Genomic DNA, 12,691 nt, shown 5'->3' on the forward strand with positions numbered 1-12,691 from the left:
AAACTTTTTCACCCAGAGAGTGGTGGATATGTGGAATGCTCTGCCCCAGAAGGCAGTGGAGGCCAAGTCTCTGGATGCATTCAAGAGAGAGTTAGATAGAGCTCTTATAGATAGCAGGGTCAAGGGATATGGGGAGAGGGCAGGAACGGGGTACTGATTGTGTATGATCAGCCATGATCACAGTGAATGGCGGTGCTGGCTAGAAGGGCCGAATGTCCTACTCCTGCACCTACTGTCTATTGTCTCTTGTCAGCTGACCTCACTATCCGCTGCAGGGTCTTGCAATCCGAGATGGTGCAATTTCCAAACCAGGCAGTGATGCAGCTGCTCAGGATGCTCTTAATACAACCCCTGTAGAATGTGATGAGGATGGGTGGGGCGGTGGGAGATGGACTTTCCTCAGCCTTCACAGAAAGTAGAGACGCTGCTGGGCTTTCTTTGCTATGGAGCTGGTGTTGAGGGACCAGGTGAGATTCAAACTTTCTGCATAATCACTCAGAGTTGAACTGCATGTGCAGGTAACGAGAGCTGTATAACTCATCTCCTTTTACCTTAGGCCATGAACTTATTAATCACCCATCTGTGGACACTTTCTGGAGGTCCAGGATCCGTATGCTCCATGACCGTTGGCCTAAGTGTGTAGGAGGGGACTCTGTTGAAAACTAAATGTGCTAGGTTTTCTAAAGTTGACTCCTTCTACCTTAGGCCACGAACTGATCAATCACCCCTCGTATATGTTAATGGTTTTCTGTTGCTGTAGCCCATCCACTTCAAGGTTCAATATTTTGTGCATTGAGAGATGGTTCTTCTGCGCACCATTTTTGTAACACGTGGTTATTTGAGTTACTGTTGCCTTCCTGTCAGCTTGAACCAGTCTGGCCATTCCCCTCTGACCTCTCATTAACAAGGTGTTCACACCCACAGAATTGCTGCACATTGCATATTTTTTGCATCTCACACCTTTCTCTGGAAACTCTGAAATTCCCAGTAAATCAGCATTTTCTGAGATGCTCAAACCACCCCATCAGGCACCAATAATCATCCCACAGACAGTCACTTAAATCCCATTTCTTCCCCGTTCTGGTGTTTGATCTAACATCAACTGAACCTCGTGAGCATGCCTGGATGCTTTTATGCAGTGAGTTGCTGCCACATGATTGGCTGAATAGATATTGGCATTAATGAGCAGGTGTACTTATTAAAGCGACCACTGAGTGTACTTCCCTTAAGTTAACGTATTTAAAGTTACTAGATTCACAGCAAAAACTCATCCGCTGGATATCTCAGTGGGTCACGGAGCATCCACTCTTGATGCAGGGTCTGGACCAGAAATTGCCTTTTTCAGATACTACTTGTCTGGCTAACTTTAAGTACTTTTACGTAAGGTTCCATACTAGAACTACAGTCTTGGGATTGGGGGTGGGGAAGTTTGTACACTTGGGGGGTAAATTGTTTTACTCATTGTGTTGGCAATTGTTGGTACTTCTTTAAGGCAGAGGGTTGTAATGCTTAGTTGTGAGCATATTGGATTTTTGTTGTATTCAACAATGACAGAAAATCCATACAGGAGATTTTTTTTTTAAGTGAAAAAGTTGTTGTACTTGGGCAGTTCTGCTCTTTCGACCTTGGAAGTCTGGATCCAGTGGTATGAGTTGTCACGAATGGGGTCTTTGCTGGTTGCGGTGGATGACCGTGACTTTTTCTGTGCTTCGTCACTCCTGTAGAACATTGGATTTTGTCCAGCCAGTCTGCCAGAGATGACTTTGTATGAAGTATATTAAAATATATGAAGCAAATGTCCTGATGTTAATGTTAAGGTATTTTTGAAATGCTGCATTTTTTTTTGTTTTGAAAATGTAATTACCGTAGTTTCTCTTACCGCAGAACATTCAGCCTGGATTTTCATCTGAGGTAAAGGGAACAGAGCAGGTGATACGGGAAGTGATCGTACTGAAGGATGATATCCAGAGACCTGGCCATCTGCCAAGAGAGAGAACGATCATCGGAGGAGATGGCCAGCAGGTTGATGCTTTTATCTGTTTTGTCTCTGTTAGATAATGAGGCTGAATTTACTTGGAAACTTATTGCAGTTTCTTTCTGCAGCCTGTACAGGCCTTAGAGGATCAGGTTTCAGAAGAAAGCTTGCACCAGGCGCTGAAGACAGAGCAGCAACTGTACTCTAGACTCATCAAGGCAGTGAAAGACTCAGACAGGTAGAAAATTAGCCCCTTTACTGCATATCTTGAACTTGTTTTTTAACCTAATTCAATAAGCTTTCAGTGTGTTGCTTCATCCTTCGCTGCAAAGGATTTAATAAGGAAATACATAACGTTGGTGTTGTTGCCAGAATAGATTGTACATAGCTTTCCGAATGGGACTCAAAAAGGTTGTGTGCCATTTAACCAATTCCAGTCACAGGAATGATATATCCCATCACTCAGGACATTTCCTCTTCTTGCTAAAATCAGAAGGGAGGTGTACAGGAGCCTGAAGATACACAGTCAACATGTTAGGAACAGCTCTTCCTCTCTGTCATCAGATTTCTGAATGGTCCATGAATGCATTTACACTACCTCATTATTTGTTTTTTTTTTGCTCTCTTTTTGCACTACTTATTTAATTTAATTTTTTAATATATATAAAGTTCAATGTAAATTTATTATTACAGTGTATACATGGGCTGGCTGGTGGTGTAGTGGCATCAGCACTGGACTTAGGACAGATGGTTCTGAGTTCAACCCAGCCAGGTCCCAACCTGGCCAGCAGCAGTGTCTGCACAGAAGGCCTGGCAATCTACTTCTGTATCTTGCCATGAAAACCCTACGGACCATGAGGTTATGAAGAGTCGGACTCAACTAAATGACTGAACAACAAATATATATGTCACTATGTACAACCCTGAGATTCATTTTCTTGCAAGCATGTTCAATAAATCCATAATAGAATACTAACCATAGTAGAATCAATGAAAGACTGCACCAACTTGGGTGTTTAACCAGTGTGCAAAAGACAACAAGCTATACAAATACAAAAAGAAAGGAATAATAAATAAACAAATAACCAAGCAATAAATATCAAGAATATGAGATGAAGAGTCCTTGAAAATGAGTCGATAGGCTATTGGGAACATTTCGATGATTGAGTGAAGTTATCCCCCTGGGTTCAAGAGCCTGATGGTTGAGAGGTAATAACTATTCCCAAACCTGTTGGTGTGAGCACTGAGGCTCCTGTACCACCTTCCTGAAGGCGGCAGCAATGAGAAGAGGGCATGTCCTGAGTGGTGGTGGCCCCTGATGATGGATGCTGCATTCCTGTGACATGTTCCATGTAGATGTTGTCAGTGGTGAGGAGGGCTTTACCATGATGGACTGGGCCATATCCACTTCTTTTTGTAGGATTGTTTGTTCATGGGCATTGGTGTTTCCATACCAGGCTGTGATGCAGCCAGTCAGTATACTCTCCACAACTCATCTATAGAAGTTTCTCAGAGTTTTCAATTTCATGCTGAATCTTCGCAAACTCCAAAGGAAGTACAGGTACTGCCGTGCTTTCTTTGTAATTGCAGTTGCATGCTGGGCCCAGGACTCTGAAATGATAGCACCAGGCAATTTAAAGTTGCTGACCCTCTCTACCTCTGATTTTCTTCTTCTACCCCCCCCCCGCCCCCGCCCCACACACAACGAGGACTGGCTCATGGACCTCCGGTTTCATCCTCCTGAAATCAATAATCAGCTCCTAGGTCTTGCTAACATTGAGAAAAAGGTTGTTGTCCTGGCACCACTCAGCCAGATTTTCAATCTTCCAGACTGATGAGCTTAATGCCTAATATCTCACTAGAAATAAAGTCAGTTTGAAACTTCTCAAAAGACCATAGGCAATATTGTGTCAAATTATTGACAGCTTTGTCATTTTATTTGCCAGTCTCCCTCAGGAAGGCTGGTTTTCGGCAAGGGAAGTGGTTTTCCACTAAGTGGGACCTTTTAGCACTTGGCAGTGCTTTATTTTACCGAGGTGTACAATAATTATCGGTCCCCTGCATCTCAAAACTTCAGTTAATCAGTGATCTTTTTTTGTTCAGTCATCTGTCAACATTTCCACAATGTGCTTTTCTCCATCAGACATGTATTTGTTTAAGTTACACACATAAAATAAAATCAGGAAACACTCTCATGGATTCTGGGAAAAAAACTCATCTGTATGAGATGCTTCCTTCATTTGGGGAGAAGGCAAGAGAATGGGGTTGAGAGGGATAATAAATCAGCCATGATTGAATAGCAGATCAGTCTTAATGGCCTAATTCTGTTCCTATATCTTATGGTCTTTGTTAGCTCAGTTTCCCATGGTGTTGCTCACTTTTAATTCTTGTTCAGTTGCAGTCGCATCCAGGCCTTGCAGGTGGAGCTGACAGGCATTCAGTTGTTACGACAGCAACTCGAGGAGAGCATTCAAACCAACCGAGATCTGCAGAAGAACTTGGAACAACAAATCCAGGCCACCAAAGGAAAAGGTGGGAAACCAATGGGAATATTTCAGTACACTAAGTGCTGCAGCCTAATCTGCTAACCAGATTCTTAATCACAATCACAGACAGGCTGTTCACCCACCTTTTCAGCTTCCTTTCCTGACAACAGGCCCTAAGCAGATGTATCAGGATCAGACAAAATGTGTTGGTACAGATCATCAGTCATAGGGACATTTTTGGGTGTGAATCTTGATGGCATGATTAGCATGTTTATGGAAACTGGTGGTGTGGTAGACAGCAACAGAATCTACTCTCAGTGGCCACTTTATTAGGTGCAGGAATAGAACCCGGTGTAGTCTTCTGCTGCTGTATGTAGCCTATCCACTTCAAGGTTCAATGTCTTGTGCTTTCAGAAATGCTCTTCTGCACACCACAGTTGTAACAGGTAATATCTGAATTACTGTTGTCTCTCAATGACAAGGAGTTTTTGTCTACAGACCTGCTGCTAACAAGATGGAGTGAAGGAGGTTGAGCGTTGCCTTCACAGAGGTTTATAAAATCTTGAGGAGTGTTGATAAGTTGAATAGTTGCTGTCTTATCCCCAAGGGTACAGGAATATAAAACTAGAGGGCACAGGTCTGTGTTTAAAAGCCATTTAGACAGGTTCATGGATTGGAGAGGGATGGGTTAAATGCAGACAACTGGGACTAGCTCAGAATGGCACCTTTGTACAGCATGGACAAGTTGGGCTGAAGTGTCTGTTACTATGCTGTACAGATTTGGGCTATAAAATTAATAGTCTTATTCTGCTTGATTTTACTGTTTAACAGTGTCTTTACCCTGAATACAGTTGGGAGAGGCTTCATCTTAAAAGTCACTTTTATTATCTGCAGCTAATGAAGCCAAAGCCAAAGTAGGTGGGTGGAATTGAGGTACAAGCAGCAGTATTCAGATTGATATGTTATTGTGGAAGTTACTAATTGAAGGCTATTCCTATATTTGTTCTATTTAATGTGAAATGAGTCATTAATACATCTGCACAGGCTTATTGTGGGATTGTTAATGAATGTGCAGGAGAATAGGGAAGTGCATGGTCGTGCACTTCAACAGAAGGAATAAAGGCATGGGCTATTCAAAAATCAGAAGTCCTCATGCAGGATTCCCTAAAGGTTATCTTGTACGTTGAATAGGTGGTGAGGAAGGCAAATGCAATTTTAGCATTCATTTTGAGAGGACTAGAATAGAAAAGCAAGGATATAATGCTGGGGCTTTATAAGGTATTGGTCAGACTACACTTGGAGTATTGTAAGTAGTCTTGGGCTCCTTATCTAAGAAGGGGCATGCTGGCATTAGAGAATATACAGAGGAGATTCATGTGAATAATCCCAGAAATGAAAGGATTAACACATGAGGAGCATTTGATGTCTCTGGGACTGTACTTACTGGAGCTTAGAAGAATGAAGGTGAGGCCTCATTGAAACCTATCGAATAATGAAAGGCCTTGATAGAGTGGATGTAGAGAAGATGTTTCTTATGGTGGATGATTCTAAGACCAGAGGGGACAGCCTCAGAATTGTGGGACATGCACTTGAAACAGAGATAAGGGAAAAAAGACTTTAACCAGAGTGTGGTAAATATGTGGAATTCATTGCACAGACAGCTGTGGAGGCCAAGTCATTGGGTATATTTGAAGTGAAGGCAGAATGGCCTAATTCTTCCCCTTGTGTCTTTTGGTCTTGTAATTAAATTGGCATCACCTTGATTAAGTGCTATTTAATAGACTGGGTGCCATGTATTTAGCTCTCTGTTTAGGACTAAAATAATAGTTTTGTGACCACTAATGGGATGGTGTTTAAATTCAGTTGGAACAATTCACAATGTAATTATAGTATTGCAAAAATCACCGTTTAATCAAACATTCTGATTTTTGGAGACATTTTTATCTTTGAATAGTCTTTAGGAAAGTATTTTTGTACAGCCCTTTTGGAATAAATTGCCTCTTCAGATACTTTGCATTCAGCATAATATTTAAGTCATGCAGTCCAAAGTGATTTTGAAAGTGTTGAGCTAATATCAGTTGAATAAAACAGTGCTGTTTTTCACAGTGCCAGTGCTGCATGTTGTTTTATAAATACACTCTGAAACTAGACAATCTACTATTTTTCAATATCAAATGCTGATTGATCTCAGCACGGTAGTGTAGCAGGTAGCACTGGTCACAGTGCAATTCCCACTGCTGTGTGTAAGGGGAGTTTGTATGTTCTCCTTGTGAGCAGTGCTCCAGGTTAGTAATTTTTAAGGTAGGGACATGCTCAGCACAACTTTGTGGGCCGAAGGGCCTGTATTGTGCTGTAGGTTTTCTGTGTTTCTATTCCAAAGACATGCAGGTTAGGGTTAGTAAGTTGTGGGCATGCAACAGTGGTGTGGAAGTATGGCGGCACTTGTGGGCTGCCCAGCCCATCATTGGACTGTGTTAAATGTTAACACAAAAAATTATGCATTTCACTGTACATTTCAATATTTTGGTGTACATGTGACAAATAAAGGTAATCTTTTTAAATAACAGAAGTTTGGAAAACCCCAAATCTGCAGGAAATCCAAGTTTTACATTTAATTGTTTTTGAACTTGGAGTGGGATTCTTGAAATAGTTCTTTGTTTACACATATCTGAGTTGATTTTTAGCAAATTATTTTTCAGTGCAATAGTTAGAACCTGGATTCTAATATGGTCCTTTTGTATTGTACAAGTTCTGCCCCTTAACATAGTTGCTGTATAAAAATGCATTTTCCTACTGTTGTATCAACTTTCTGGTATCTTGTATTCCCAGATTCACTTCCTCAATTCTTCATGGTGATTTCTGTTATTTTAGTGTTTCTGCAGTGATTCATCAGTTAATGAGAAGTCCAGAAATGATCAATCAGTTGTTTTAAGGACGATTGGTACAGAACGGGTTTAGCCTCCCGAAACAGATTATGATGAAATGAAGTGCTATGAGGTATAGGGATGCTGTCTGTTGCAGGTGTTTTGACCAAACTCTCACTATGGTTAGTAGTGCTTCTGCTTTCAGTAACAGAAATGCTGTGATCATAGAGGAATTGAGTATATAGATTAACTAATAATAAGTTTTGCTTCATTTAAAAAATGTTTGAAGAGGTTCTTTGACACAGAGAAAAGATTTTTCCTGTCTAACTTGCATTTATGTGCAGAGGATGTGAGGTAGTTTTGAAAATTTAGCAAGAGACAATTCAACGTAGAGGTTAAAATTCATTGATTGGGTCATTGTATATCTTGTTCCTTACCTTTGCTCTGAAAGAGAAAAACTGAGTATCTGTTGTGCAAATTGCTGAAAGGATGGTATACAGGTAGAGCTGTTGAGCTGTTGTTTCCAGCAGCAAAAAAAACAAAATCGACAGTTTTTATCTTGAGGGAACTGATTCAGGCATACAGCCTGGAGTCTTCAGTTTGAATAGAGGCAGTGAACATCGAGGCAGAATCATTTGCCTTGCTGGTAGCACTGCACTGATTCAATAAATTCTAAATTGTTTAATGTCGTTTCCAGTACACTGTGCAGAGGAGAACAAAATAATTGTTACTCCAGATCGGAGGAAACATAAATAATCACGAGAAAGAGCGCAATAATAATTTTAAAAACACAATAAATATAAATACATCTACAGTTGCAAGAAAATGTTTATGAACCCTTTGCACTTACCTGGTTTTCTGCATTAATTACTCATAAAATATGGTCTAATTTTCATCTAAGTCACAATAATAGACAAACACAACTGCCTAAAACTAATAGCACACAAACAATTGTACTACTTCTCGTCAATGAGCACACCACCTAAACAATCACAGTCTAAGTTCAAAAAAAGTATGTGAACCTCTGGGGTAATGCCTTCGACAAAGCTGTTTGGAGTCAGGTGTTCTGATTGTTGAGATGAGATTGGAGGTGGGTTGTAGAGGTACCCTGCCCTACTGAAAAAAGACACACAAATTCAGGTTACTGACAGGGCCTGCTCTTCTCAAGAAAGATCTGTTTATGTGTACCATGCCTTGATCAGAACAACTTTCAGAGAACCTTGGAAGAATTGTAGAGATGCATGAAGCTGGAAAAGGTTGCAAAAGCAATTCTAAAGACCTGAGTGTTCATCAGTCCACAGAAGAGAAATTGTCTACAAATGCAGGAAATTCAGTACTGTTGCTAGTCTCCCTGCAAAGATCACAGTAAGCGCACCATGTACAATGCTGAAGGAAGTGAAAAAGAACCCAAGGGTTACAGCAAAGACCTGCAGAAATCACCAGAACTTGTTAAAGTCTCTGTTTATGGATCCACTATGAGAAAAACACTGAGCAAGAATGTTTGGTGGAGGTTATTGCTGCTAAAGGAGGTTCAACCTGCTATTAAAAACAAGGATTCATATACCGGTACTTTTTCCAGCCTAGACTGTGAATGATTAAATGATGTTTTCAATAAAGAAATGAAAAGTACAATTGTTTGTATGTTATTTGTTTAGGCAGATTGTGTTTGGCTATTATTGTAACTTGGATAAGGATCAGACCACATTTTATGAGTAATTAATGCAGAAAGCCAGGTAAATGCAAAGGGTTCACCAACACTTCTTGCAACGGTGCATAGATTGATTATATGTCCATAAAGGGATGCTAGACACAGGAGTTTCTGTACATAAGGTGACTGACAGGAAATGATAAAGTAGTGGTGGTTTGGGGTGTAGGGGGGTGGGTTAGTGGGTGGAGGTTACCGCTCTTTCCCCTACAAGTTCATTGTTGTCTTTTCCTAGAGTTTAATTTTCTTTCCTGCCTTTCTCATAGTTTAGGGGCTGCACTGTGATGTAGTGGTTGTGCAACTGCTTTACAGTGCCAGTGATCACTGATCAGGGTTCAATTCCCACTATCTTTAAGGAGTTTGTATATCTTCCCTGTGACCACGTGGGTTTCTTCCAAGTGCTCCAGCTTCCTCCTACTTTCCAAAGACGTACAGGTTAGGGTTAGTGAGTTATGGGCATGCTATGTTGACGCTGGAAGCATGGTGCTACTTGTGGTCTTCAATCCTTTTTGATTTGATGCAAATGACACATTTCACTTTTATATTTTGATGTATATGTAACAAATAAAAACTAATCTTAAGGTAATCACTCTTTCCTTGTAACGTGATCCTTTTAATTTTTGAGATCAGTTTATTTTTATTTGTTTAGAGATGCCATGTAGAACAAGCCCTTCTGGCCCAACAAGCTGCACTGCCCAGCAACCCACCTATTTAATCCTAACCTAATCACTTATAATGTCTCATTAACCTACTAACCAAATGTCTTTGAACTGTGGGAACACCCGGAGGAAACCAGACACACAAGAAGACCGTACAGGCTTTCTTACAGAGGTTGCTGCAATTGAACTCTGAGCTCCACCACGAGCTGTAATAGCGTTGTGCTAACCGCTATATGGCATCCAACTTTAATGGCTCTTGTGCAATAGCTGGATTCACTGAGGTATTGTGTAAAGAATGGACACCCTAGTTGGGTGTAGTTTGAAAAAGAGGTTATACTACTTGGAAAATAGAATCTGCTTTCTTTGTTACTTCTGCAAAATGACATCTGGGAGTACCTGAGCTGTAGATATTGACTTGATTGTTAAAACTTTGTTGCCCAGAAGCCGTTTCCAAAGGAGATGTAGTTGACTTTAGTGAGGTGGATTCTCTGCGACACCAGCTGGAAGACGCGCAACGCTGGAATGTTTCACTGCAGTCGCGACTTGGACAGATGCAGGCCCGAGCTGGTGAAGTGGGGGCAGCCAACGATTCAGGTATACTTACTGCCTTTTCCCTGTCTCGTGTACTGTCAATGTGACAAGATGTACTTTGGAAACTTGTCAACAGAAGGCATAGGAACAGAGTTATGCCATTTGGCCCGTCAGGTCTGCTCTGTCATTGCATCACGGCTGATCTATTATCCCTCTCAACCCCATTCATTATCTTTGATGCCCTGACTAAAAAGCCTAGCAGCCTTCACTTTAATTATACCCAATGATTTGTCCATACACCTTTTCTTTCTTGTTCAAATGTTGAATTGTAGCGTTACAATTATTATCATTCATGCTGCAGTTTTAGAAAAATTTATCATAGAACTACAACACAAGCAGGCCTTTTGATTCGTTAAGTGCATGTCAGCAGCACTCACTTGCATTAATCCTATTTTTACCCCAAGTTCAACCTCATCAACTCCTCTCCAATCCTACCACTTTTGCAGATCAGGGGTAATTAATTGGCCAATTAACCTACTACCCTGCAGGACTTCTTGATGTGGAATGAAACAGGTGCTCTTGGGGTCTCAGGGAGGATGTGAAAACTGCATCGGACAGTGCAGGAGGTCTGGATTGAAACCAGGTTTCTGCATCAGTGAGGCAGCATCTTTGTCACTTGTGGCACCTCCATTTAGATCAGGGGTTCCCAACCTGGGGTCCATGGACCCTTTGGTTAATGGTCAGGGTCCATGGCATAACAAGTTTGTGAACCTAGATGGAGTTCATCAGCAGAATCGAAGACATCACCCACATTCTTGCCCCCTCCCTTTAGGCACAAGATACAGAAACCTGAAAGCATGTACCACTTACAATAAGATGGCCTCTCGGCCTTACAGTCTACCTCATTGTGATCTTGCACTTTATTGTTTCCCTTAACTGCACTTTTTCAGCTTTTACACTGTTACTGTTATTCTTTTACCTTATTCTACTTCAATGCACTCTGTAATGATTTGATTGTATACAACTTTTTAAATGTATTTTGGTACAAGTGACAATAAACCAATACCATTATGATGAGATTTGGTAGCATTGTTCTCAATTTGTGGGCATGCTATGTTGGTGCCGGAATTGTGCTGACACTTGCAGGATGCCCCCAGCTTATGCACAGAACTGGGAACTGTCTTCAGTAGTGCTACAGCTTCTAGGTGGTAGTGTCACTGAGGAAGATGCAGAAGAGGCTTCAGGACAATAAAGGCTACTTAAGTAAATGGGCAAGAAGACGGCAAAGGGCCTATGATGTGGGGAAACATGATGTCCTCAATTTCGGTACAAAGCATAAAAAGGCATGGCTTTCTTTAAGTGGAGAGTGATTGAAAGGTGTTGGTTGGTATTTAGAGAACCCAGGAATCACAAAGGTAACATGCTTTTAAGCATGTAGAAAGGGAAACTGATGTTCGCCTTTGCTGTACTAATATTTGAGCACAAGTATAGAGACATAGGAGCAGAGATGGGCCATTTAGCCCATCGAGTTTCCTTGTGGTGCAACTCACTGGAATATTGTGTATAGGCTTGGTATGCCCATCCTAGGAAGGAAAGCTGTGTAAGTTCATTATTTTGATACATGCGAAGAAAGATCTGTCATATGAGAAAAGATTAAGCACAATAGATTTGCGGTCTCAAGTTCAAAACAATAACTTGTGTCTCTTTGAAATGTGTAAAATTCTCCAGGATTGCATGGAATAGATGAGGAACTGATCTTTCCCTGGTGTGGAGTCTACCTTTAGGTTGGCTATACAGCTCATAAGAAAAGAATGTTGAAATTCTCTACCCAATGGTGATGTGCCATGGTAGCATAGCGGTTAGCATGAAACTATTGCAGGTTGGGGCTTCAGAGTTCAGTCCTGACGTCCACTCTAAGGAGCTTGTACATCCTCCCTGTGGAATGCATTGGTTTCCTCTGGGTGCTCTGGTTTCCTCCCACAGTCCAAAGATGTACAGGTTAGTTAGTCATTGTAAATTTTTTCCTTAATTTGGGTAGGATTTAAGTAGGTGAGTTGCTACAGATGCAGCTCGAAGGGCTGGAAAGGCCTTTCTATATTTCTAAATAAATAAACAAACCGATTCTCAGTTGTTGAATGTAATCAAGACTTGATTTTTGGATAAGTGTGAGGTAAGTGTGACCACAATCTTAGGGAATGACAGATCAGGCACTAGGATACAAATAGCCACTACTTTGTAATTTCTTGAAATCTTATATTCCAGGAAATACTTTTACAAGCTGTGGAGACCAGACTTCATACCTCAGCATCTGCCTGGGCCAGTTTGATGATCTGGAGCAGGAGGTAGTCAATCTCTCCCTGCCAGAGCTTCGACAAAAGGTGAGCTGCCTTTTTCAGTCAGATTTGCCTACCTCACAGAGGGGTGGCACAGTAGCGCAGCAATTAGCATAAAGCTTCACAGCACCAGCGATC

The 12,691-nt window shown here is 41.2% G+C and overlaps 1 protein-coding gene across 13 annotated transcripts in view; it reads left to right on the top strand.

Moving 5' to 3' along the window:
• Window positions 1–12,691, top strand: part of cdk5rap2 (CDK5 regulatory subunit associated protein 2) — a 162,226-nt gene that overhangs the window by 80,425 nt on the left and 69,110 nt on the right. For 12 of the 13 annotated variants that reach the window (XM_073052506.1, XM_073052510.1, XM_073052504.1 and 9 more), the window contains 5 exons: window positions 1,885–2,022; window positions 2,104–2,213; window positions 4,371–4,507; window positions 10,131–10,283; window positions 12,483–12,598. In XM_073052506.1, the coding sequence (XP_072908607.1) occupies window positions 1,885–2,022; window positions 2,104–2,213; window positions 4,371–4,507; window positions 10,131–10,283; window positions 12,483–12,598 (654 nt within the window). The remainder of the gene's footprint in view (window positions 1–1,884; window positions 2,023–2,103; window positions 2,214–4,370; window positions 4,508–10,130; window positions 10,284–12,482; window positions 12,599–12,691) is intronic. The other variant, XM_073052499.1, reaches the window with a different exon arrangement.

Source organism: Hemitrygon akajei, chromosome 7 (genome assembly GCF_048418815.1).
Source record: "Hemitrygon akajei chromosome 7, sHemAka1.3, whole genome shotgun sequence".
NCBI classification, from domain to species: Eukaryota; Metazoa; Chordata; class Chondrichthyes; order Myliobatiformes; family Dasyatidae; genus Hemitrygon; species Hemitrygon akajei.